Here is a 22,373-nt window from a genome sequence, read left to right on the forward strand (position 1 = left end):
CTCACAAAGAACATTGTGCATTTCTAGATTCCTCTGGTGCAAGTTACACATGTATTCGCTATATTTCTGGTACCCACCTGATTTCTTTAAATTGGACCTATTTGCGAAGGTGTCCTGGGTACCTACGTTAAGATGTCTGAAGGCACGGAAGGTGTTTATTGACTGTGTGGAATGTGCCAGTGTCTGGCCGACCTGAAGAATGGGAATGGGCACACACAAACAGCACGTTTTCATAAGTAGTTGAGAATTAAGAGCAGCCTCGCAGGCATGCTACCCAGGGGCCTACTGCCATGGCAGGGGTCAGACTCCAGAAGCACTGGCACCCCTTGTGCAAGAGCCCCGACATGCCACCCTGAGAAGAAACAGAACTGCCCAATACGTTTTGGAGTATGCGTTCCCGTGTGTACAAAGAAATTACAGACAAGTTTCCTTTAGTGCGTGATTTATGCATTGTGTTGGCTTCCTTGTGCTGTTTTCTAGTTTAGAAGCATATGTCCTGCTTAAAAGCCACAACTGTCACGACAAGGGCATGACAATGACTGCATGTGCCTTTCACGTATTTCGTTGTCTGTTATTTCGAAAAAGACATTTTTTGGCCATTGGTCCAAGTTTGGTGGCGAGGCAATGTGCACTTTTGCTACCAGGAGTGTCTAAATATCCTTCAAAACACATGTGAATGTTTGTTTAACGAAGTAAAGAGCGCGCTTTATTTTGGACAGATACCAGTTCCATTCAATGACTGTAAAAACACACATTACCTCGTTTTTTAGGTTTGGCAATAACAGTTGTGTACTATGACTCCACTGACACCAACATTTGAGAACAAGCATTTACAATGCAACGGTTTCGCCTTGCATTGTAAATGCTTGTTATACGAAGATATGCAGGATCGACAAATAATGCAGATGATGCAATTCCTCCCCCCCCCCCATTGGCATCACAGGGCTTCAGCCCCCACTCAATCCCCTCCCTCCCCCCTCGTGTGTGGCATCCCGGGCCCGCTCATAGCCGCACCCGAGCACTTCACAGGTCGTTAAAGACCTTGTGCATGTTAATGGGGCTTTGTTGTTGTTTCGCCCCTTCTAAGAGCCCCTGCAGCTCGACTCTGCCGATTGCCGGCAGAAGGCATCTCATCCCGCGACACACCTACGGCTGGGGCGCGACACAGTAATGTGTCGCGCCACACAGTTTGGAAAGCTGTGCCATAATCCAAGGAATGGCCTTGGAATGGATCATCTTGTTCCTCGCCGGAAGAACCCAGAGAGTCCGCCCTCTCCTTCCGTTCCGTGGCCACCGAAGTCATCTGCGGCGTTCCTCAAGGATCCTCCCTCAGCCCCACCCTCTTCAACGTCTACATGAGCCCTCTCGCAGCCATTGCACGCCAACACAACCTCAACATCATCTCCTATGCTGACGACACCCAGCTGATCCTCTCCCGCACCAACGACCCAGCCACCGCCAGAGCCTGCCTCCAGGAATGAATGAAAGACGTCGTGGAATGGATGAAGCTCAGCCGTCTGAAACTGAACTCAGACAAGACGGAAGTCCTGATCCTTGGACCATCCCCTCTGCCTGGGACGACTCCTGGTGGCCCTCTGCGCTGGGCACCGCCCCCAAACCCACGGACCATGCACCCAACCTGGGCTTCATCCTGGACTCACCCCTCACGATGACAAAGCAAGTCAATGCTGTCTCGTCATCCTGCTTCAACACCCTGCGCATGCTCCGAAAGATCTTCCGGTGGATCCCCACCAATACCAGGAAGACGGTCACCCAGGCCCTCGTCACCAGCCGACTGGACTACTGGAACACCCTCTAAAATGGAACCACAGCCAAACCCCAGAAAAGACTCCAGCGGATACAGAACGCTTCTGCACGACTCATCCTGGACATCCCTCGTCACAGCCATATCCCTGCCCATCTGAAAGACCTACACTGGCTCCCCGTCAGCAAGAGGATAATGTTCAGACTTCTCACCCGCGCACACAAGGCTCTCCACGACATGGGTCCCAAATACATCCACAGCCGCCTCACATTCTACACACCCTCACGCCAGCTCCGATCTGCCAGCCTCGCTCTCGCCGCCGTCCCACGAATTCGCAAAGCCACCGCGGGAGGAAGATCCTTCTCCTACCTGGCGGCCAAGACATGGAACTCCCTTCCCACCCCCCTACGGCTGACCCAGGACCATCTCTCCTTCAGGAAACAACTCAAGACCTGGCTGTTCGAGCAGTAGCTACCCCCCACCCCCCTCCCAGCGCCTTGAGACCCTAACGGGTGAGTAGCACGCTCTACAAATTTTCTTGATTCATTGATTGATTGATAGTTTTTAAATAAAACTATGCCTGTAAGAAGCTGGGTTTCTGTTGCAGTGACACCCCCCCCCCTCTCACACACTTTTTGCCAGATTTCTGATGCACTTTGACTTGATGTGGCCTGGGTCCCTGCCTATCGGGTTCCGAGGCACCTCTCTGGCCCCATGCAAGTCCTTTGTAAAAGGTACCTTGGGTACCAAGGGCACTGTGACCAGGGAAGGCCTCAAATGGCTGCAGCACATATTGTGCCACCCTTAGCGGTCTTGTACCTTAACACACACAATGCCATTGCAGGCTGCGTGGTTCGGTGCAGAGAAAAGTAAATAGTCGACATGGCACACCCACTGCCTATGGTATAGATGAGACACCCCTCTAGCAGGGTGCACAATACCACTGGTGAGGATACAGTTCTGTGAGCACTGTACTCCTAGAGTATCGAAGTCCATTCTTAGACATTGTAAGTGCAGTAAAGCCATAAAAGAGTATATGGTCTGGGAGTTTGTCATTATGAACTCCACAGCATCATAATGGCTTTACTGAATTCTGGGAAGTTTGGTATCAAACATCTCAGCATAATGAACCCACACTGATGTCAGTGTGGGATTTATTATATAGTGCACTCCTAGGGCATCTTAGAGATGCCCCCTGCAAAATGAGCAGCCTCTGGTGGGTTCCAGGACTGGTAAACACCAGCCTGCCATCACGAGACATGATTCTGGACCCCTGGGGTGGGAGCCTTCGCTCCCTGAACACAGAAACAAAGCCTTTCCTGGTCAGAGTTATTCACACCTCCCCAGGTCAGAAAGAGCCATCTATGGCAGTGAGGCTTTAACTCGACCCCTAGCTTCTCCTACTATCAGAAGTAGGCCCCCTTCCTCAACCCCTTTTCCGCGGGAAGACAGGCAGGAAAAATTAGAGTAGCCTAAGAGGTTTGCCTACCTCTACCAAACCCACCCCTCGGGTGGGGGAGGCAAGGTGAAGCTCACTCTTCAGGGCCTGCCATCTTTCAGATGGCAGACACTCTCCAATCGGGATTAAGGATTGTGCCCACTCCTCCATGAGGGTGAGAACACCAAGGGTGTAGTCACCCTAAGGTCAGTAGGGCTACTGACCTCCAGACCCGTAAAACGCCGGCTAAACACAATATTTAGGGGGCAGCCTCAACCAACAAGGCAGATTCCCACAACCTATGAAGAACAAGGATGAAAGAAGACCCCCAGCAGAGGAGACTGCAGAAAAGAACTGACTTGGCCCCAGCCCTATCGGCCTGTCTGCAGTTTCCAGAGATCCTGCGCCAAAAGTCGACTTGTCCTGCAGCCAGCAACCTCCAAAACCCTGGGGGGGGCGGTCTACCTTCAACAAAGACCGGATCTGCTATGAACAGCAGCTCTGATCAACAAACACCCAAGACCTCTGAGCCTGCTGAGGAAAAAGAAACCCAATGTCTGGAATCACCACTGCACCCGATTCCTTCGGCCCAACCCGAGAGGCCCAGTGGTCTCAGCGAAGTACCTAGGTCCCAGAGTCCTCCAACTTACCTGCCCAGCTGTGGGCTCCTCCTGGAAGATTTCCTGGACCAAGCCTGCGGCTAAAAACCAAAACCGGCAATCCCAATTGAATACATGGCACCTGGCTGTAAAACAGCACCCTGCACACGGCCGGCCATGCGCCGCTTTGGGTGCAAATTGAGTGCTAACTTAAACCCTCCTTTGCCCTGAGCCTACGCTCCCTCAACCCTGTGGCCTGCTCATGAGCAGCCACCAACCGGAGTCCCCTATCCCCATTGGGTAATATTGGGCCTCAGCATTCTGCATCCGGATGCCCTAGTGCCACTGAGGGTGCTTTGCAAGTTCATCCTCGACACTTGGGGAACCCTGGTTCTAACCCCAGAATACCAACTCCAAAATCGAAGTACTTACCGATTAACACAGTTTTCTCCCATAGGACTGCTTTCTTGTGAAAATAGTTTTAAGTGTAGAGTTGGTTTGTATGACCCTAAGAAACTGCAAATATACAAAAACTGACTGACTTTCCTTTTCTGTAGGCAATGTCCCAGTGTGATATCAAGGCATATCACACTGAGTAGAAAAAGTAACTTAAAAAGTAATCTGTAAAGTAACTGACAAGTAATTGAAACTGCTTTACAAACAAATGACTTACCGGTAAGCACTCCAATTGCATTCCACTGCATTCAAACTGTATTTACCAGCATTATTCTTGTAAAGTGTTATTATACTGACTTGTACCAGGCCTGGCTTGGTTCTAGAAAATAAAATATAACTAAATAATATCTTTATACAAACAAATTGTTCTGAGTTCAGTCTTTGAGTGTGTGACATCATTTCTTGCCTGAGTGCATTAAATAAATGCTTAACACTTCCCTCTGATAAAGTCTTACTGCTCGCCCACACTACCACAAATAGAGAATAAGATTCTATCTATTTTTTCCTCTGCCTACCTTTGGGGTTCCACAGGACTCTGCGCACACACTATCTCACTTCGGTATAGTATATACAGAGCCAGCTTCCTACAGTGTGTCTGGAAATAGTGGTCATTGCAAAGGAAAATGTGCTGTCTGTAAATGAAAGAGCGCTACCAAATGCTGCTTCAGTTACATAAACAATGTGCTTGCCTCATGTCCATTAAAAAACTAGGCGGTCGCGAAGGTTTGTCATACTGAAAATTGGGTCGAGGTTCTTAAAAGTTTGGCAAGCACTGAGGTTGTCCATTATGGAAGACGATAATGGCATATAGAGTGGGATGTTTCAGATGCATACAATCTCCTTTCCTGAGAAAATACAGCTTCTGGCCTCTTACAAAAAGTAAGTGACTTGGATGGATCTCCAGAAAAGGGCATCTCGTCCCCTCTAGCCTTTCTCTTTCTTACCTTGACGTACTTTGATATCTATGTTTGCTAAGACTTTTCAGTTAGATGTCCTCTTCCTTCTCCATTCCCCTTCGAACATTGTTGATTCTAACATATTAGTGAGGCTTTGAGTGGACTGCCTTGCTTTTTATAAACTATTTTGCTAGACAATAATATGTATTTTATTTATTTAATTTTTCAAATGCTCATTTTGTCATTCGTAAGAATCGTTTAAATATTTGACATTTTAGTTGACCATTTACTCCATCTCTCGAATTTAACATGCTAAATGTTTCTGTTTGTTAGGGCTAACCATATTTATCGTTAGTTTGCTTTCTTCACTTTGCCATAACCCAGATTGGAGTTTTGTTGAAGATCTCAATTATTTAAAACGTATATTGTCTTGCCTTTTACTGATGAATCCCTCATTTTTTATCAATGAACTGCTATGTTTTTTGCAAACTATTTATGTCACCTTCGATGAAGGTGAACATTTTCTCATTCAAGTGATTACATTAATATTTTGATTAATAATTTTCGTATTTAAATAAGGTTTGCAGTAACTATCTTCTTACAAACGACAGAAAGCTATATCTCCCATTTAAAAAATGTCTTTCACCTTTTAATGTTTTTAGGTTAAAGATGTATTTTTTTATTTCACCTATAACAGGTTCTTCGAGATCAATTCAATTACAAACCAGTGTTAACGAAACAACAGTTTCTTCAATGTGGGTTTGCTGAAAGGAAGATACATATTGTTTGTGACATCATCAACTTCGTTTTGAAAAAACACAAAGAGTTGACAAATCTAAATAAGGTACTTCTATATAGTAATGTAATGTGTATTTGAATAGTACACAGCTCACCTGGGAGAGTATCATGAAGCTGAAGGAAGAACTGAATGGGCAATCCAGGAAGGTAGTTAGGTCAAGAGCCAGGTCTTCAGTTTCTTGCTGATTTCAAGACCTGAGGTGGAGGCTCTGATGTGCAGAATCAGGTTGTTCAAGGCTTTGGGAGTGAGGTAGGAGAAGGCATAATCTCCTCATCTGCTTCTGTGTATACGGTGTGTGTGTGTGCGCGCGAGTAGAAGTCCAGGTGAGCGGAGGTGTCTGGGAGGTTTGTGGACATATGCATAGTAGTATGAGTGGCTTAAATTAATGATTTTCATTGTGTTAGCCAGCACATCATTTAACAAAAGTCTGCCATGATTATAAGCTTACCTTATAGCTACCAAAATAAGCCCTGCTTCCAAGATAACTTGCTCTCATAGAAATTCCCAAAAAGAAAAAGCTGGGGCATTTTGGTGAAAATCTAAATCCTGGAAACCATTACAATTTTACAGTAATAATTAGCTATGCTAATAGGATCCTCCCCCCACCCCACCCCCCCCAATTCACTGCTCGTATTTTTAAAATGTATGTCCTTTATATTCCCACATTCGGTCTTGTCGCAACTCTGAAGTGGCTTCACTTATAACCTAATGTGACATTACAGGACAATTAAAGGCTACAATTCAGTTGACAACCAGTTGATGACTTTACAGTCTAAAAAGAGCAAAGGCTACTGTTAAAGATAGCCTGACTGAGATTGAACGAAGAGTAATTCGCTGTGGAGAATGCAGCGTCTGTCCTCTATGCTACTTCTGTAGTGCAGAATATGTGGCAGTCACATCCTCCCACCGCGGTATGGAGAAACCTCAGGTGCTGTTATTAGAGGCTTCTCCCTTTAAACTTCCCAGTGGGAGCTGTTGTAAAAGCCTTTTGTTATAAAAGTCGTAATCCATCCAGGGAAGAAAGATAACAGAATCCAGTAGATAAGGTAAAACGTGACCTTTATTTTAGCAAGTCTTCATAAGCACCGGCAGTAACTGAATGCTGTGAAACGGTCAAATCCTCACACATAACTTCCCCGCTCTCCATTCAAATCACAACACCCACGCGGAGCTCTCAGTTTACATTCACACAGCACGTGAGAAACAACACGCGATACCCACACTTTCAAAACACAACAAAACAGAGTATTGTTTGTAGATGACGCACGTGTGGCCACGCGCGTCATTACAAACAATAACATACAACAACCTCCCTCCTTCTTTTTTATTTATTTTTTTTTTTTAAGTAAGAACAAAATCCCTGAACCTATCTGGAAACCTGCGATTCCTTGAACTCCTCAATAATTCTTGTGAAGCAAAACCGTAGGAATCACCTGAAACCATAGTAGATGCAGGCAACCCTAATCCAACAGTAGTAACATCCAAAAACACATTAGATGAATCATCCTCTGAAATGTGTCCGTCGTTATTAAATTTTGAAACTCTACTAAAATGCTAACACTTCCATCCAACACCCTCACAGCATTCCTCAATACTTCAACTACCTCAGTTGGATCAGACCATTTTGCCAAACCCTTATGTACAAAACTTCCCTTTTTTAACCTCACAATATCTCCTACCTGAATAGAAACACGACTTCTTGTCCCCTTTTTTAACAAATCATTCTTCATTTTCTCTTTATATGCATCAACTTTCCTGCAAATTTCTGTAAAATCCACTTCAGCAAAATCAATGCAACCTCTATCCTTGTTCTTCAACCACCAAGGTACAAGATTAGTGCTAGGTTTCCGCCCTCTCAACAACTCAAAAGGAGACAGCAAAGTAACCGCATTAGGAGTGGTTCTGTATGATAATAACATAGACTGGATAGCCTTATTCCAACATAAATCACCCGTAACAGCTAACTGAATAGCTTCCTTGACTACTCTATTAAATCTTTCTATTTGGCCATTGGCCTCTGGATGGAATACCGCTATTCTTTTGTGAGAAATCCCACATCTACTGAAATAGCTTTCCATTTGCTTACTGACAAACTGTGGCCCGTTATCTGTTACCACCTCTTGAGGAATACCCTCTCTACAAAAAATGTCATCCATGAAATGTATAATAACATCACTAGTGACTTCCCTAACCATTTTTATTTCCGGCCATTTTGAAAAATAATCTATCAGCACTATGCCAAAACAATGTTGTTGTGTTATCACACTGAACGGTCCAATAATGTCAATACCAAGTTTGTTCCAAGGTGATGCAGGTAACTCCACTGGTTGTGGCACACTAGGCAAAGCCTTTGCTGTTTTATCACTATTGGCACATAATTCACATAACCTCACTTGATGTTCTACAAAATAATCAATGCCAGGCCACCAAAAATAGTTTTTCAATCGTCTCCTGGTGATTCATATACCAAAATGCCCTTCATGAGCTAAATCAAGAATTTTTTTCCTGAGACCAAAAGGTGGAATAAATGTGTCACCTCTCAATAAAATTCCATTTTCTATAGCAAGTTCATCTTTAATTTTATGATAACTCATTAAACCACCCGTGAAATCTCTACCTTCTGGACAACCCTTCAATATGAATTCTTTTACTTCTTTGAGTTCTAAATCCTTATCCATTTCTTCATTCCATAATTGTTCTTCCACCACAGAATTCTCTCCAAATACCAGATTAACATCACTAACAACATGTGCAACTTCACACTCATCTCTGTCAACCACATCTGACTCTTTGCACGCTAAAGGAAGCCTTGACATGCAGTCTGCGTGAACATTAGATTTCCCAGGAATATATTCTAAAGAATACTGAAAATTTCCTAACCTAGGAGAAAGTCTTGCCAACCTTGATGAAAGTTCCCCCCCCACCACCAGGTGACGATATATGCACCAACGGTTTGTGATCTGATTTATTAATGAACTTCGTTCCCCACAGAAAAGGTAAAAAATGTTCAGCCCCCCAGACACATGCTAAAAGTTCCCTTTCAATTACTGAATAATGTTGTTCAGACTCTCTTAATGTCCTTGAAGTATACGCCACGATCTATTCTTTACCCCATTCCTCCTGCATCAACACTGCACCCAAACCACAATTACTTGCATCAACCATTACAATGCATTTCTTCCCAATTACAAATGGTTTAAGACAAGGTGCCCTTATAATCATTGACTTTACAGCATTGAAAGTAGCTGTCATAGAATCAGTCCACTCAAACTTTGCATTTTTCTTCAAAAGCATCCTAAACGGTTCAATCACAGTTGCATAGTTTTGAATAAACTTTGCAAAAAAAATTCCACAAGCCCCAAAAAGGCTACCAACTGTTCCTTGTTTTGAGGAATGGGCGCTTTGCTGATATTCCCCAAATGCGAGGCTTTAGGTTTAATTCCATTACCACTAATACAATGTCCAAGATACTCCACTTCTTCTCTTCTGAACTTACACTTATTAGCACAAAGTGTTAGCCCTTTATCTGACAATGCATTTAACACTTTCAACAAATTTTTATCATGTTCATTTCCATCTTTTCCAAAAACCAGAATGTCGTCCTGAAATGCAACTGCCCCTGTTAAGCCAGCCAAGGTTTCTTTCATCAACCTTTGGAATACCGCAGCAGCACTGGCTAACCCAAAAGGCATCCTGCAAAATCGAAATAAACCCTCAGGTGTAATAAAGGCGGTTAATTCCCTTGAGTCTTCATGTAGAACTACCTGATGATATGCGCTCGCTAGATCCAAACAGGAAAGAACTTTGGCATTGTCTAGAGTGGAGACCATTTCGTGTAGATTAGGTAAAGGATGTGAATCTACACAAATGGCATTATTTAAGCTGCGCAAATCTATGCACATGCGAAGATCTCCTCCAGATTTAATTGAAATCACAATTGGCGAACCCAGGGAGATGACTCAATGGGTTCTATTATTTTCTTTTCACACATATCATTGAGCATTTCCTTCAACTTTTTTCTATATGAAAGAGGAACATTCCTAACTCTGTGACGGATGGGTAAAGCATTGGCATGTACTTTTATATGATGTTCAAATCCTTTATACCTTCCTAAATCATTACAGAATAATTTAGGAAATTTCTCTTTAATTTCTGAAATTAATGTATTCTCATTTCCTTTGCTTAACGTGAAAGTACTTGAATCAGAGTCAATAGAATAAACAGGAGGATCAGCATTTGGATCAAGCTTAATGCCAAGTTAATCTTGGTGTGGCCAACCTAAAAGTGAATCACCAGACTTTGTAATATATATTTTACCACGTATAGAGCGACTCTTGAAATTAATTTCAGCTATAAAATAAACAATAAGTTGCAGGTTATGACCAGTATAGCCACTTGGTGTAATGTCCGGTTGTATTAAATCAACATTAGGCGAATTGGATCTGAATAAGATGTCAGGTAGAATAGTGTACCATGAACAAGAGTCTACAAAAACCTTAGTAGGTACACCATCAATAATAATCTCACAAGAAGGAATTTTTTTGTTTTTTTGGTTCTTTGGTTATGCACATTATAGTATTGACATCAAATTCAGTCACTTGAACCCTTTTGCTCCTGATCTTGAACTAAGTTAATTTTTCTTGGAGCTGATCTGCAGACTTTTGAAAAATGCCCCTTTTTTCACATCTTTAACATACTTTGTCCAAAGCCGGACATGACATTGAATTACCTAAATGGTAACCACTTCCACATCTAAAACAATACATATTGTACATTCTTGAGTCTGGTCTTTGCCAATTGTTCATCCTTTGGTCTGGCCTTTGCCAACTGTTCATTCTTTGATCAGGTTTTTGCCATCTGTTTTTATTTTCAACCTGATATTGGTTGTCATTCCTTGAATTAATAGACTTTTTATGCTTATTTGAATCCTTAAATTTTTCATTTTCCTTATTAACGATCAACACATCTGATTTACTGTTGATGTGCGATCTAATTTCATCCACAAATTTTTCAAGATGTTCAATAGACTTTGCTATCTGGATTTCTGCATTAAGAGACATATCAGAAGTTGTCCATAACCTTTGTTGTATCTTTTTATTGTTCGTACGCTTAAGAATTTGATCCCATAGCACTTGGTCATAATTAATATGTTCAAAGTCACAAGTAACTGCTAATGCTCTCAACGCAGAAACATAGTTGTCAATGGACTCATCACTTTGTTGTTTCCTGGAATAAAATTTAAACCTTTCCATGACCATATTAATCTTCTTCCCATATCTAATGGAGAGTTGTTTAGATGCAATTTGATATACATCAAGATTAGAAGTATCACTTAAAGGAGGTAAACTTTTAAATTCTTTGAGTGCAATTCCTCCCAGACAATGTTTTAACAAGGCTAATTTCCTCTCTGCTCCGCAATCTTCTTCCTCTAGAACTTCCACATATGCCAAAAACATAGGTTCCCAAATATCCCATTCAACTGGAGGGTCACCTTTTATGGCTAAGAAAGATGGAGGAGGTTGAATTCCAGCCATTATTGTGTACAAATATTTATATTAATACGAGTTTTATTCCCAAATTGTTGTTGTACATCAAACAAAGTTTTGTTTATTTTAAATACTTTTCGCCTCCTTAATATAATAAAATATGACACGCAGAATTTATGTGTGCGTATCACAGAAGCTTACTTACTGTTCATCATTTCATAACAGTGAAGATATCTGCGCTTTCCTTCAGATGCACTGCTCCGATGATAAAAGTAACTGAATTTGTCAAGAATATTTTGAAGAATAAACACTAATGCAGCAATAGCGAATGAGCAGTCTCAAATCTGGAATTCTCACCAATTAAATGTCACAAAAAACATCCAATAAGAGAACGCTTAAGATTCATAATTGCTATTATCCAATGCGAAGCAAAAAACAATATCCAATGAGAGAGACCCACAGAAAATCTTCCGTATCAATGGCCAATGAAGAGACAGTTTGACAAAAAAATCCATTAAAAACTGCTCAAAAATCTGCAATAAATCCACGCAGAAGTGCGTTCCCGATCGTCGCCAGTGTTATAAAAGTCGTAATCCATCCAGGGAAGAAAGATAACAGAATCCAGTAGATAAGGTAAAACGTGACCTTTATTTTAGCAAGTCTTCATAAGCACCGCCAGTAACTGAATGCTGTGAAACGGTCAAATCCTCACACATAACTTCCCCGCTCTCCATTCAAATCACAACACCCATGCGGAGCTCTCAGTTTACATTCACACAGCACGCGAGAAACAACACGCGATACCCACACTTTCAAAACACAACAAAACAGAGTATTGTTTGTAGATGACACACGTTTGGCCACGAGCGTCATTACAAACAATAACATACAACACCTTTCCATGCCAGTTCCCTGACCCTCCTGTCAAATAGTTGATGTTGGTGTGCCCCTGGTTGCTAATATCTTCAGTGGAGGTCCAGTAGCCGCCAGAGCTGTTCATATCCAAATGTTGTAAGGAGCATTTTTTCTCAGAGGCCGTTCAGACTGTGATCAGGCTGGAGGACATAGCATTTAAAACGGGAAGCTCTCCATTTTCCAGGCGTACCTCTGCCAACTGGATTGCTACTTGGGGATCGCTGCAGAGGAGAGCGATCACCAATAGTGGGTAGTGGACCCCCTGGAATTGGTATGTAATAAAGTGAGCAGCCTCACAGCCCCCTCTGGAGAGCAAAACATCTAGGTGATTACCTCAAATCTTCCCTTCTCATGGGAGCTGGGACACTAAAGAGAAGGGATATATTATGGAGCCTGATAAAAACTAAAAAGGTGCGATCTGACATGGAATAGCACCCCACACCCTTTGCCAGGTCTTTCCCCCAGTCCTCCCCCATCACCCCCTGGAGATTTGGGGGGCTTCAGAGGACTACTCCTCTGTAGGGCCTCCACTAAACATTAGAGATTATTTTCTTTTAATAAAATGATTGGTGTTCAGGGACTGCCTCTTCATAGCATCGGGCCGCAACCTCCTCATCCTCAGGATGCCAGCATTCTTTATTTCCCCCTTTGCCTGAATGCAGTATTAGTAGCCAGAAGTTGTCATTTGTGGAGTGAGCATTTTCTGGAACAGACCTTCCTCCATTCATACTCTCCTGCAGGTTTTCCAAGGGTCAATATCCTCTCAGTCTTATTTAACCCTTCTGTCCCCCCCTGTAGGAAAGTCGAAGAGCAGTCCAGTTTAACTAGAGCAACATGTGTTCTGCATTTCTGAGTACCAACATGGATGATAAGTGATTCAAGAGAAATACAACACAAATGGATTTTTCTTTATATCCTAATTCAGTAGGTCACCTTTTCTAACCAGAACTCGCTATCATGCCATTCCTAAAGATGACAAATTGTGGTGTACAGACCAGGCTGCTCACCCTGGGGTTACGAACAGCCTTCTGAGGTTGTACACATCTCTGCATAGCCAAAATTTCACCTGCCCTGGTACAATTGTGCCTGGGGCAGGCAGAGGGCTGTTTTCTCCACTGAGAGTCAGCCCTGAAGCATATCGGAGACGGTGCAGCCTTTAAAGCTCACTGCCTTAATATTCCACTTCACTAAGTGAAACAAAAGGGGGTGATGGACGGAGCGTTTGAGAAAATCAAACACTCCCCCCCCCCCCACCCCCCACCCACCCCAGTCAACTGATCTGGGTTTAATCCATCACCATTCTTTAGCTCACTCAGCCACCCCAGTTCAGACATGGCCATATGCAAATCAGTCTGACCCTGTGCCCCAGATCAGTGATCGAACCGGTAGGTCTTGGGTCTGCCGTAGGTTGGTGGGGAGGGTGTTCCACGTCTTGGCGGCGAGGTGGGAGAAGGATCTGCCGCCGGCGGTCGTTCTTTAGATGCGGGGACATTGGGGAGGGCGAGGCTGGCGGAGCAGAGTTGGCGGGTGGGGGAGTAGAAGTTGAGTCGTCTGTTGAGGTATGCTGGGCCGGTCTTGTGGAGAGCTTTGTGTGCGTGAATGAGGAGTTTCAAGGTTCTGCTCTTGTTGGCGGGGAGCCAGTGCAGGTCTCTCAGGTGGGGTGAAATGTGGCTGCGGCGGGTGATGTTGAGGATCAGACGTGCTGAGGCGTTCTGGATGCGTTGCAGTCGTCTCAGGAGCTTGGCCGACATTCCTGGGTAGTGGGTGTTTCCTAGTCCAGCCTGCTGGTGACGAGGGCCTGGGTGACTGTTCTTCTCGTCTCGGTGGGGATCCACTTGAAGATCCTGCGGAGCATTCGGAGGGTGTTGAAGCAGGATGAGGAGACGGGGTTGACCAGTTTAGTCATGGAGAGGGTGGAGTCGAGGATGACCCCCAGGTTGCGTGCATGGTCGTTTGGTGTCGGGGCTCTTCCTAGGGTTGTTGGCCACCAGGTATAGTCCCAGGCTGAAGGGGTGGAGCTGAGGATGAGAACCTCCGTCTTCTCCGAGTTCAGCTTCAGCCGGCTGTTCCTCATCCATTCAGCGACGGCCTTCATTCCTTTGTAGAGGTTTGTTTTGGCGGTGTGAGGGTCTTTGGTGAGGGAGATGATCAGCTGGGTGTCGGCATAGGAGATGATGTTGCGGTCGTGCTGTCGGGTGATGTGGGCGAGGGGTGCCATGTAGATGTTGAACAACGTCGGTCTTAGGGAGGATCCCTGGGGTACACCGCAGATGATTTCGGTGGCAATGGAGTGGAATAGGGGGAGGCGGACGCTCTGTATTCTGCCGGAGAGGAAGGATGGAGTCCAGTCCAGGGCCTTCTCTTGGATCCCGGCGTCGTGCAGGCGTGTTTGTAGTGTGCAGTGGCAGACCGTGTCGAAGGCGGCTGACTGGTCCAGGAGGATGAGGGCTGCTGTTTTTCCGTTGTCAGTCAGGGTCCTGATGTCATCGGTGGCGGCGAGGAGGGTGGTTTCGGTGCTGTGGTTGCTGCAGGACCCGGATTGGGACAGGTCCAGGATGCTGTTCTCCTCGAGGAAGCGGGTCAGCTGTTTGTTGGCGATTTTTTTTTCTCAGTGACCTTCGCCAGGAACGGGATCAGGGAGATGGGTCAGAACTTCTTGAGGTCCTTGTGTCCGCCTTGGGTTTCTTGAGTAAGGCGTTGATCTCGGTGTGCTTCCAGCTTTCCGGGAAGGTTGCTGTCTCGAAGGAGATGTTGATTACTTTCCAGAGATGGGGTGCGATGGCTGCGCTGGCTTTGTTGAAGATGTGGTGGGGGCATGGGTCGAGCGGTGATCCGGAGTGGATGGTGTTCGTGATCTCGCTGGTGTCCTCGTCGTTGATGCTTGTCCATGAGAGCAATAAATGATGGAGGCCCAGCCCCACATGGGCGACTGGGACTACAACATGCACCAACACAAGTTATTTTTAGCAATAAACTGTTCAATTAATTTTCTCATTTGCTTATTCAAAAAAGCTTTTATATTTCCCAAAAATTGTTGAAGTAATTTACATCCAAAAGACTTTTCAGTTACATTTAAACAATTCCATGTATTACATACAGTATCAAAATATACATTTTAACTTCACACCCAATGCATTTCGAGACCTTAGTCTCTTCTTCAGGGGTATAGCTGCAAAAGAAAATATATCATGAGACCAAATCATTCGCAAAAAAAGTTCATTCAAAAGATTCTACTCTATTCAAATCAGTTAATCATGCCCAATCACCAACACCAGTGTATCATGCAAAATCAAGCCACAACTTACTTGAAGTCCTCAATGCTTCCCTACATGAAATAACTGCAAAATAAACCACAAGATAAACAAAAGTCCAAAAAGAATTCTAGCTCAACTCAAATGCGTGTTAAACCAAATCCTATGTACCTTCGTTTCACTAAGTGAATTCTTGTCAAGATGGGACGATCGCTGGCTTCCTCTGTATTACTGAAGCTGCAAGATTATATAAACCCTTGTCAAAATCACACAATCCGGCGCACAAAGGAGCAAGATAAATGTTATTAACCATGCTCTTACCTAGAATCGTGTTCAGATAGCTTTTAAGCCAGTGTGACGGTTCTAGAATAGTCTAAGAATAAAGGCAAAAGAACGATCTGTTACCAACCAAACTATTTTGGAGGTTCACAGAATGAGATGTATCAACCTTCTGGGTCACTTTCTTACCTATGGTTTAGTGGTCCGCTACAGAAATCCTCCGTTCCTGACGCTATCGACAGACGCCATGAAGCTCCCGAGCTTAAAGTATTGAAATAATCCTTCAGCGTCACATGATCGGAGGCTTTGAATCATAGAGCTAAAAAACAGACTATGTGTAGGTACGGAGCTCCGTATGAAGCACGAAAGTGTCGTTTCTGATGGAGATATAGACACTTCAAGAACACCCACAGGTCGATCTACAATAACTACTGATCAAACTAAAGCATCAACCTCTGGACCTTCAGAATCAACATCTAGTGTGTCTTTTTTTAGAGGGGGCAACCCTAACAGGGCGTCCCCCAGAGGAAACCACAACAACACAGATAAGAAAATCTTTAAACAAAAAAACAAGGAGAAGCAAAGGAAAAGGAAAAAGAGAAAGAGAAAGAAAAATCCAAATCAGGATTACGGAGTCAAACTCAGAAATGAATTTAGTTATAAACATATCACAACTAAAGTTGACAAAATTCCAAAGCCAAGTTTTAAACAAAGGAACTTCTTTTGTAAGCACTTACAACTCCTCTGAATTGGAAACTGATATTGCCATATTCACATTCATGAGAACTCTCAGATTAAAAAACTTTTTCGTGAACATTTGTCCCCAGGATCCGACGAAATAGTCTCCAGAAACAAAAAAATTTAAGCCGAGCAGAACACCGTGCATTGAATGAATTGGCAAACAGATCGGATATCCAAATTCAAAAAGCAGACAAAGGAGGAGGCTTGGAAATTATGGATAAAGATTTTTACAACAAAAAAGCATTAGAACATGTAACAGACACGACAACATATGGAAAATTGGATATTGATCCAACCTCCGAAATTATGGAGAACTTGAATAAAATGTTGGATAAAGCAGAAGAACTATGCTGGATTAACACCACAACAAAAAAAATCTAATGAACATGTATCCAAAACGACCCAGGATAAATTTTTTACCAAAAATTCACAAAAACAAAACAGATCCTCCGTTCAGACCCATCGTGGCAGGATGGGGTTCTTTATTTGAAAACCCAGGAAGATTCATTGATTATTATTTACAGCCATTTGTCCAACAGTGGGAAACATACATTGAGGACACATCTGATTTTTTGAGATGTCTACAAAACATCAAGGACGAAGTTACAGACGAATGGATCTTGTGTACCATTGACGTAGTGTCATTATACACTTCGATACCACATGCAAGTGGAATAGAGGCAGTAGAGTGGGCCCTACTGAGTCAAGAAAATTTGGATGCAACTAAAAGCTTAATTTTAGAAATTTGGGAATTTTGCCTGCAAAACAGCTATTTCACGTGGGATGACAAATTTTTCATTCAGTTAAATGGAACTAGCATTGGCTTTCTGGGAGCGCCGGTATACGCAAACACCTTTATGGCAAGGTTTGAAAACGACTACATTTTACAGGATGAATCATGGAAACAAGAATTAATATTAATATGTTTTCGTCGATTTATCGACGATATATTAATAATATGGAAGGGCACAGAAGATAGATTAAAAAATAACATTCAAGCACTGAATCTAGCAGATCCAAGGATTCAGTTTACCTTTCAGATGGATAAGAATAAAGTTTCATTCTTAGATGTGCAGATTGAATTGAAAGATGGAATCTTACTCACAAGTGTGTTCAAAAAAACGACAGACAAAAATAATGCATTACTTTACAGTAGTTTTCATCCACTGCTATTGGTGAACAATCTACCATTCTCACAATTCCTACAGATTTGTCGTATCTCCTCAGACGACAAAACATGTGAAGAGTCTAGTTTGCACCAAAAAAATAATTACCTAACCAGAGGATATCCTGAGAATTTTATTGAAAATCAAATTCAGAAGGCATGTAAGATTCCCAGACAAAAACTTTTGGAAAAAACATAAAGACCTATCAAACATAGAACTGTTTTTGTTTCAAAATACTCGACAGCATCTTGGGATATCAAAAGAAGTATACTCAAGTTACTCATGTAACTGAAAAGTCTTTTGGATGTAAATTACCTCAACGATTTTTTGGAAATATAAAAGCTTTTTTGAATAAGCAAATGAGAAAATGAATTGAACAGTTTATTGCTAAAAATAACTTGTGTTGGTGCATGTTGTAGTCCCAGTCGCCCATGTGGGGCTGGGCCTCCATCATTTATTGTTACTTATGCTCAGTAGGCATTTAATACAACATTGCACACCTATCAAAATATTAGATTAAATTGAATCTGAGTGCGCTAGGTACATTCCTATTTCTTGTCCATGAGAGCAGGCAGTTGGTGCAGGTGGGGGTGAGGGTTGTTGGGGCGGTCTCTGGGCAAGGGTGGTGGTTAGCTGGTCTTCTCCCACGATGCGTGAAGCTTCCGCTCGATGCGACAACTACAGCGGTGACATCAACGATACAACGGCAGCAGTTCCGACGGTGGCGCGCTTTTCGAGGATGCGAGGTGCTCTCCTTTGATGCGGTGCAATGCGAAAGTTGCAGCAGTGATACCCTCCTTCGGAGTTATGACGGCAGGCACAGGGACGGCTACACGCTCCAACCTCGTTGCGAGATTCTTCTCTTGATGCGGTGCAGTGCTACAGCGACGACACCCTCCTTCGGAGTTGCGACGGCAGCAGCAGCGATGGCGATGCGCTTCCTTTTCGTTGCGGCACGCTTCTCTCCGATGCTGTGCAGTGCGACACTTCCAGCGGTGACCCCCTCCTTTGGAGTTGCGACGGCAGGCACAGCGACGGCGACACGCTTCTTCTCATTGTCGCCATTCCAGCTCTTTGCGACACGCTGTCCGTCAGAAGGCCTAAATCAGAAGCCAGCACTTCCAAAGAACTCTGGGGGGTCTGAGGTTGAAGTCTGTTGTCCCTGAGACTTCAGCAGGAGGCGAGCTCTTTTCCAAGAACTTGGAGATCCTTCACAAGTTGAAAGCAAAGTACACAAAGTTCCTTTCTCCTTCCTTTGGCAGTAAGGAAACCACTGCAGCCCAATCCCCCAGGCAGCACTTCCTCTTGGGATTAGTCTCTCTTCAGTTTCTTCAGGTTCCTCTCCTCAGTAAAGGTTTCTTCTTGTGGTCCAAAAGTGATCTAATTTCATGGGATCAGGGTCCCAATATTTATTCCCCAAAATACTTTGTTCTCTGAGGGGAGAGGGGCCTTTTCCCACTCCAAACCAGTTCTGAAGCACTCTGTTTACCAGACTTCTCCTTTCCTTTCACAGGGCAGGGCAGGCACATCAGACACCCCACAGGAGATGAAGCCAGCATTGTGGAAGGCAAGTATAGTCCTGTAGCACTTTGTTTACAGGACTCCTACTCTTCTTTCAGTGTGCAAGGCAGAGACATCAGCCGCTCCTCAGAAGGTGGAGCCAGCATTGTGGAAGGCAGGAACAGCCCTATTCAAGGTTCAGGTGCAACTCCTCTCTCCCATCTTGATGCCGATATCTCTATTCACCACTGGGTGACTCAGCCTGTCTCTTGGAATCCCCCAGCCCTGTCACTCACAAAGCCAGACAAAGGAATACACAACCTAGTCGAGGCAGGTCTGAATGGTTAGACAAGCAAATACATAGTTTCTAAAAGTGGTATTTGCAAACACAGAATGTTAAAACCAACTACACCAAAAGATGTATTTTATCATTCTGAGTTCAGGCATACTAAACCCGAATTTCTACCACGTTCTCTGAGTCAGTTAGGATTATAAACATGTAATAATCTAGCAGCCCATTCTGGCCTATGGAGAACAGTTAGCCTTGCAATAGTGAAAAATGAAAATGGCTGTAATTCACTATTAGGACATGCCAAACACATCAGGGCTTGTCCTACCTTATACTTACAATGCACCCTGCCCATGGCCTACCATAGGGGTGACTGATTTGAAGAAAAGGAAGGTTTAGGGACTGGCAAGTGGGTGCACTTCCCCATTCAGCATGACAGTACCAGACTGTGTGCAGGCTCTGCAATGGCAGACCTTAGACACATTTTACAAGGCTGCTTCTGTGGTGGTACAACCAGTGCTGCAGGCCCACCAGCAGCATTTGGATTTACACGCCCTGGGCACACTCAGTGCACTAGACTAGGGTCTGACAAGTAAACCAAATAGCCAAACATGGAACCACTGATTAATACATCAATTTACAATTGGGAGCAATTGCTATTCAGTGCTACAGTGCCCACAACATCTAACACCAGTAAAGGTACCTGAGGCAATAGCAAAAATGGAAGGGAGACCCACGCCAATGGTGCCAGGTCTAACAATCGTTTTTAAGCCTAATCAAGCACTATTGCATCTTGGGTAGGTTTAGGACTCTGCCTGGGGGATGGCTATCTATTTTAGGATCTAGTAAGATAGTATAATCACCTCCTAATATAATTGGGTTAGTCTGAAGTAATAACTGTGTGTATAGCAATTGAAGTGGCACGGGATCATCTATGTTAGGGCCATAGTATCCCACCACGGTGAAAGCAGTGTCTCTTATTTTTATGTTTGCTATGGCCCACCTTCTTCTTGAATCTACTAATTGTCCTACCAACATAAAAAAACTGTGATTTTCTAATAATGATGGATACACCCTTGATATTGCCATGTTGATTTGAGAAAACAGTTTCACCGATCCAATTCTCGTATTTTATAGCTTAAAGCCATTCATCTCTTAGGAGATGTGTTTCTTGTAATATCATGACATCGCAGTTCTGCAATTTAAAATATTCAAAAAAATGTTGACGCCTCCCCCTGGTTCTTAGCCCATTCACATTTCCAAGTCATTATCTTCAGTTCGCCCATTAAGTTTGAAATCCTTCCTTCTGCTTATAATTCCTACCGTGTTTGCTATACAATTTACATATCGGACAAATATTTTTTTTGCTTTTTCTCCCAAATGCTCCCCACCCAAAAACATAACTAATGTGCATAAGAAATAAAGAAGAACATTTGTGCTTACCCCCCACTCTGGAGAACCCTCCCCATTACCATTGAGCAATCCTAGTTGCCCAGTATGAGGACTGCGGTTGAATGGGAATTATTTTAAAGCAATGAGGCTCATTATGTTAATTATCCTTATTTATCTTCATGTGTTCTAATATTAACTCCACTTCTTTTGGGTCTCTAAAGTTGTAGGTTTTATTACGCCACATTATGCGTAAGAGGGCTGGAAATCTCATTTGGACAGTGGCTCCTTAAGCCATAAGGTCCTTCATATATTTTTCTAGGGCCCATCGGCTGTTGCCTTGGATATGTCTGAGCGGATTTTATAGTTGAATCCATCTCTTGTCAGGGTGCCAGCATTTAGGGCCTTGCTCAGTATTTGTTCTTTTAGTGAGTAAGTCCTGAAATTAACTGGAACTCTACGTGAATTTTTCCTATCTCTATTGAGTCTAAATGGGTCTCTGCGGACACTCTGTATATCTTCATCCAAGTTTTTTACATCCATATCAGGAATGAACTCTTTTAAGAGACTCACTTCAAAAGACCTTCTATCTTGCCCTTCTTGGCCTTCAGAAATGTTTAATAAACGTAAATTATTTCTCCTTGAGTTATTTTCTAAGGTCTCAATTTTGTCCTTGAGTTCTCTGTCCTATGAAGCTAATTTCTCGATGTCGTTCTGACAGAGCCTCACGTCCTCCCTGACTTGCTCCAAGGCTGTTTCAACCACCACCACTCTTTCTACAAGAGCATTAAATTTGGTCTCCAAGGCTTCACAAATAGCCTGGATTTTCCCCTGATTTTTCTCAGATTTGGCAAACCCAATTTTCATCTCTTTTAACTCCTATATCGCCCCTTATAGTAGTATTCATATCTTGCTCGCTACCTTGATCATAAGCAAGCTGTAGGTCATCCTCTATTTGTGGGGCACCTTCTTGGGTAGCTTCAATGGGGAGTTCGGTAGGATGTTCTTCGCCCTCCCCCAACTCATTTAACATGAGAGCTTGGTATTTGTTTGGCGACTCCAATGTCTTCAGTGATGACGCAGACATTGCGTTGGTTGAAAGGTCTCTCTGTACTGGCCTCTCTTGGATCTTAAAGGAGAGAAGTAAGGGGGTGACTTTTAAATGTGAGCCCTTCTTTAATTGCTCTTTTTACTCTGTTTTTGCAGCTCTGTTAGATATCACTGCTGTCGTAACGCTTTTAGTTTTCAGAGCCCTCTGTTTCCTGGTTGTATTTTTAACTGAACCAGCGTCCTGCTGTATGCTTGGATTATTGTTGGTCTCAATATCCCACAACATTGGCAAGGTCGAGGAGAACATGGCGGCCGGCTGAACGCTTGGTCGCGAGCTTCGCGAGTGAATGGGTA

The 22,373-nt window shown here is 43.4% G+C and overlaps 1 protein-coding gene across 3 annotated transcripts in view; it reads left to right on the forward strand.

Annotated features, from left to right (window-relative positions):
• CEP44 (centrosomal protein 44) overlaps positions 1-22,373 on the forward strand; it is a 319,162-nt gene that overhangs the window by 154,503 nt on the left and 142,286 nt on the right. For all 3 annotated transcript variants that reach the window (XM_086962444.1, XM_086962443.1, XM_086962445.1), the window contains exon 4: positions 5,852-5,998. In XM_086962444.1, coding sequence (XP_086818570.1) covers positions 5,852-5,998 — 147 coding nt within the window. The remainder of the gene's footprint in view (positions 1-5,851; positions 5,999-22,373) is intronic.

The sequence above is a fragment of the Lissotriton vulgaris genome, chromosome 3_1 (assembly GCF_964263255.1).
Source record: "Lissotriton vulgaris chromosome 3_1, aLisVul1.2, whole genome shotgun sequence".
Lineage (NCBI taxonomy): Eukaryota > Metazoa > Chordata > Amphibia > Caudata > Salamandridae > Lissotriton > Lissotriton vulgaris.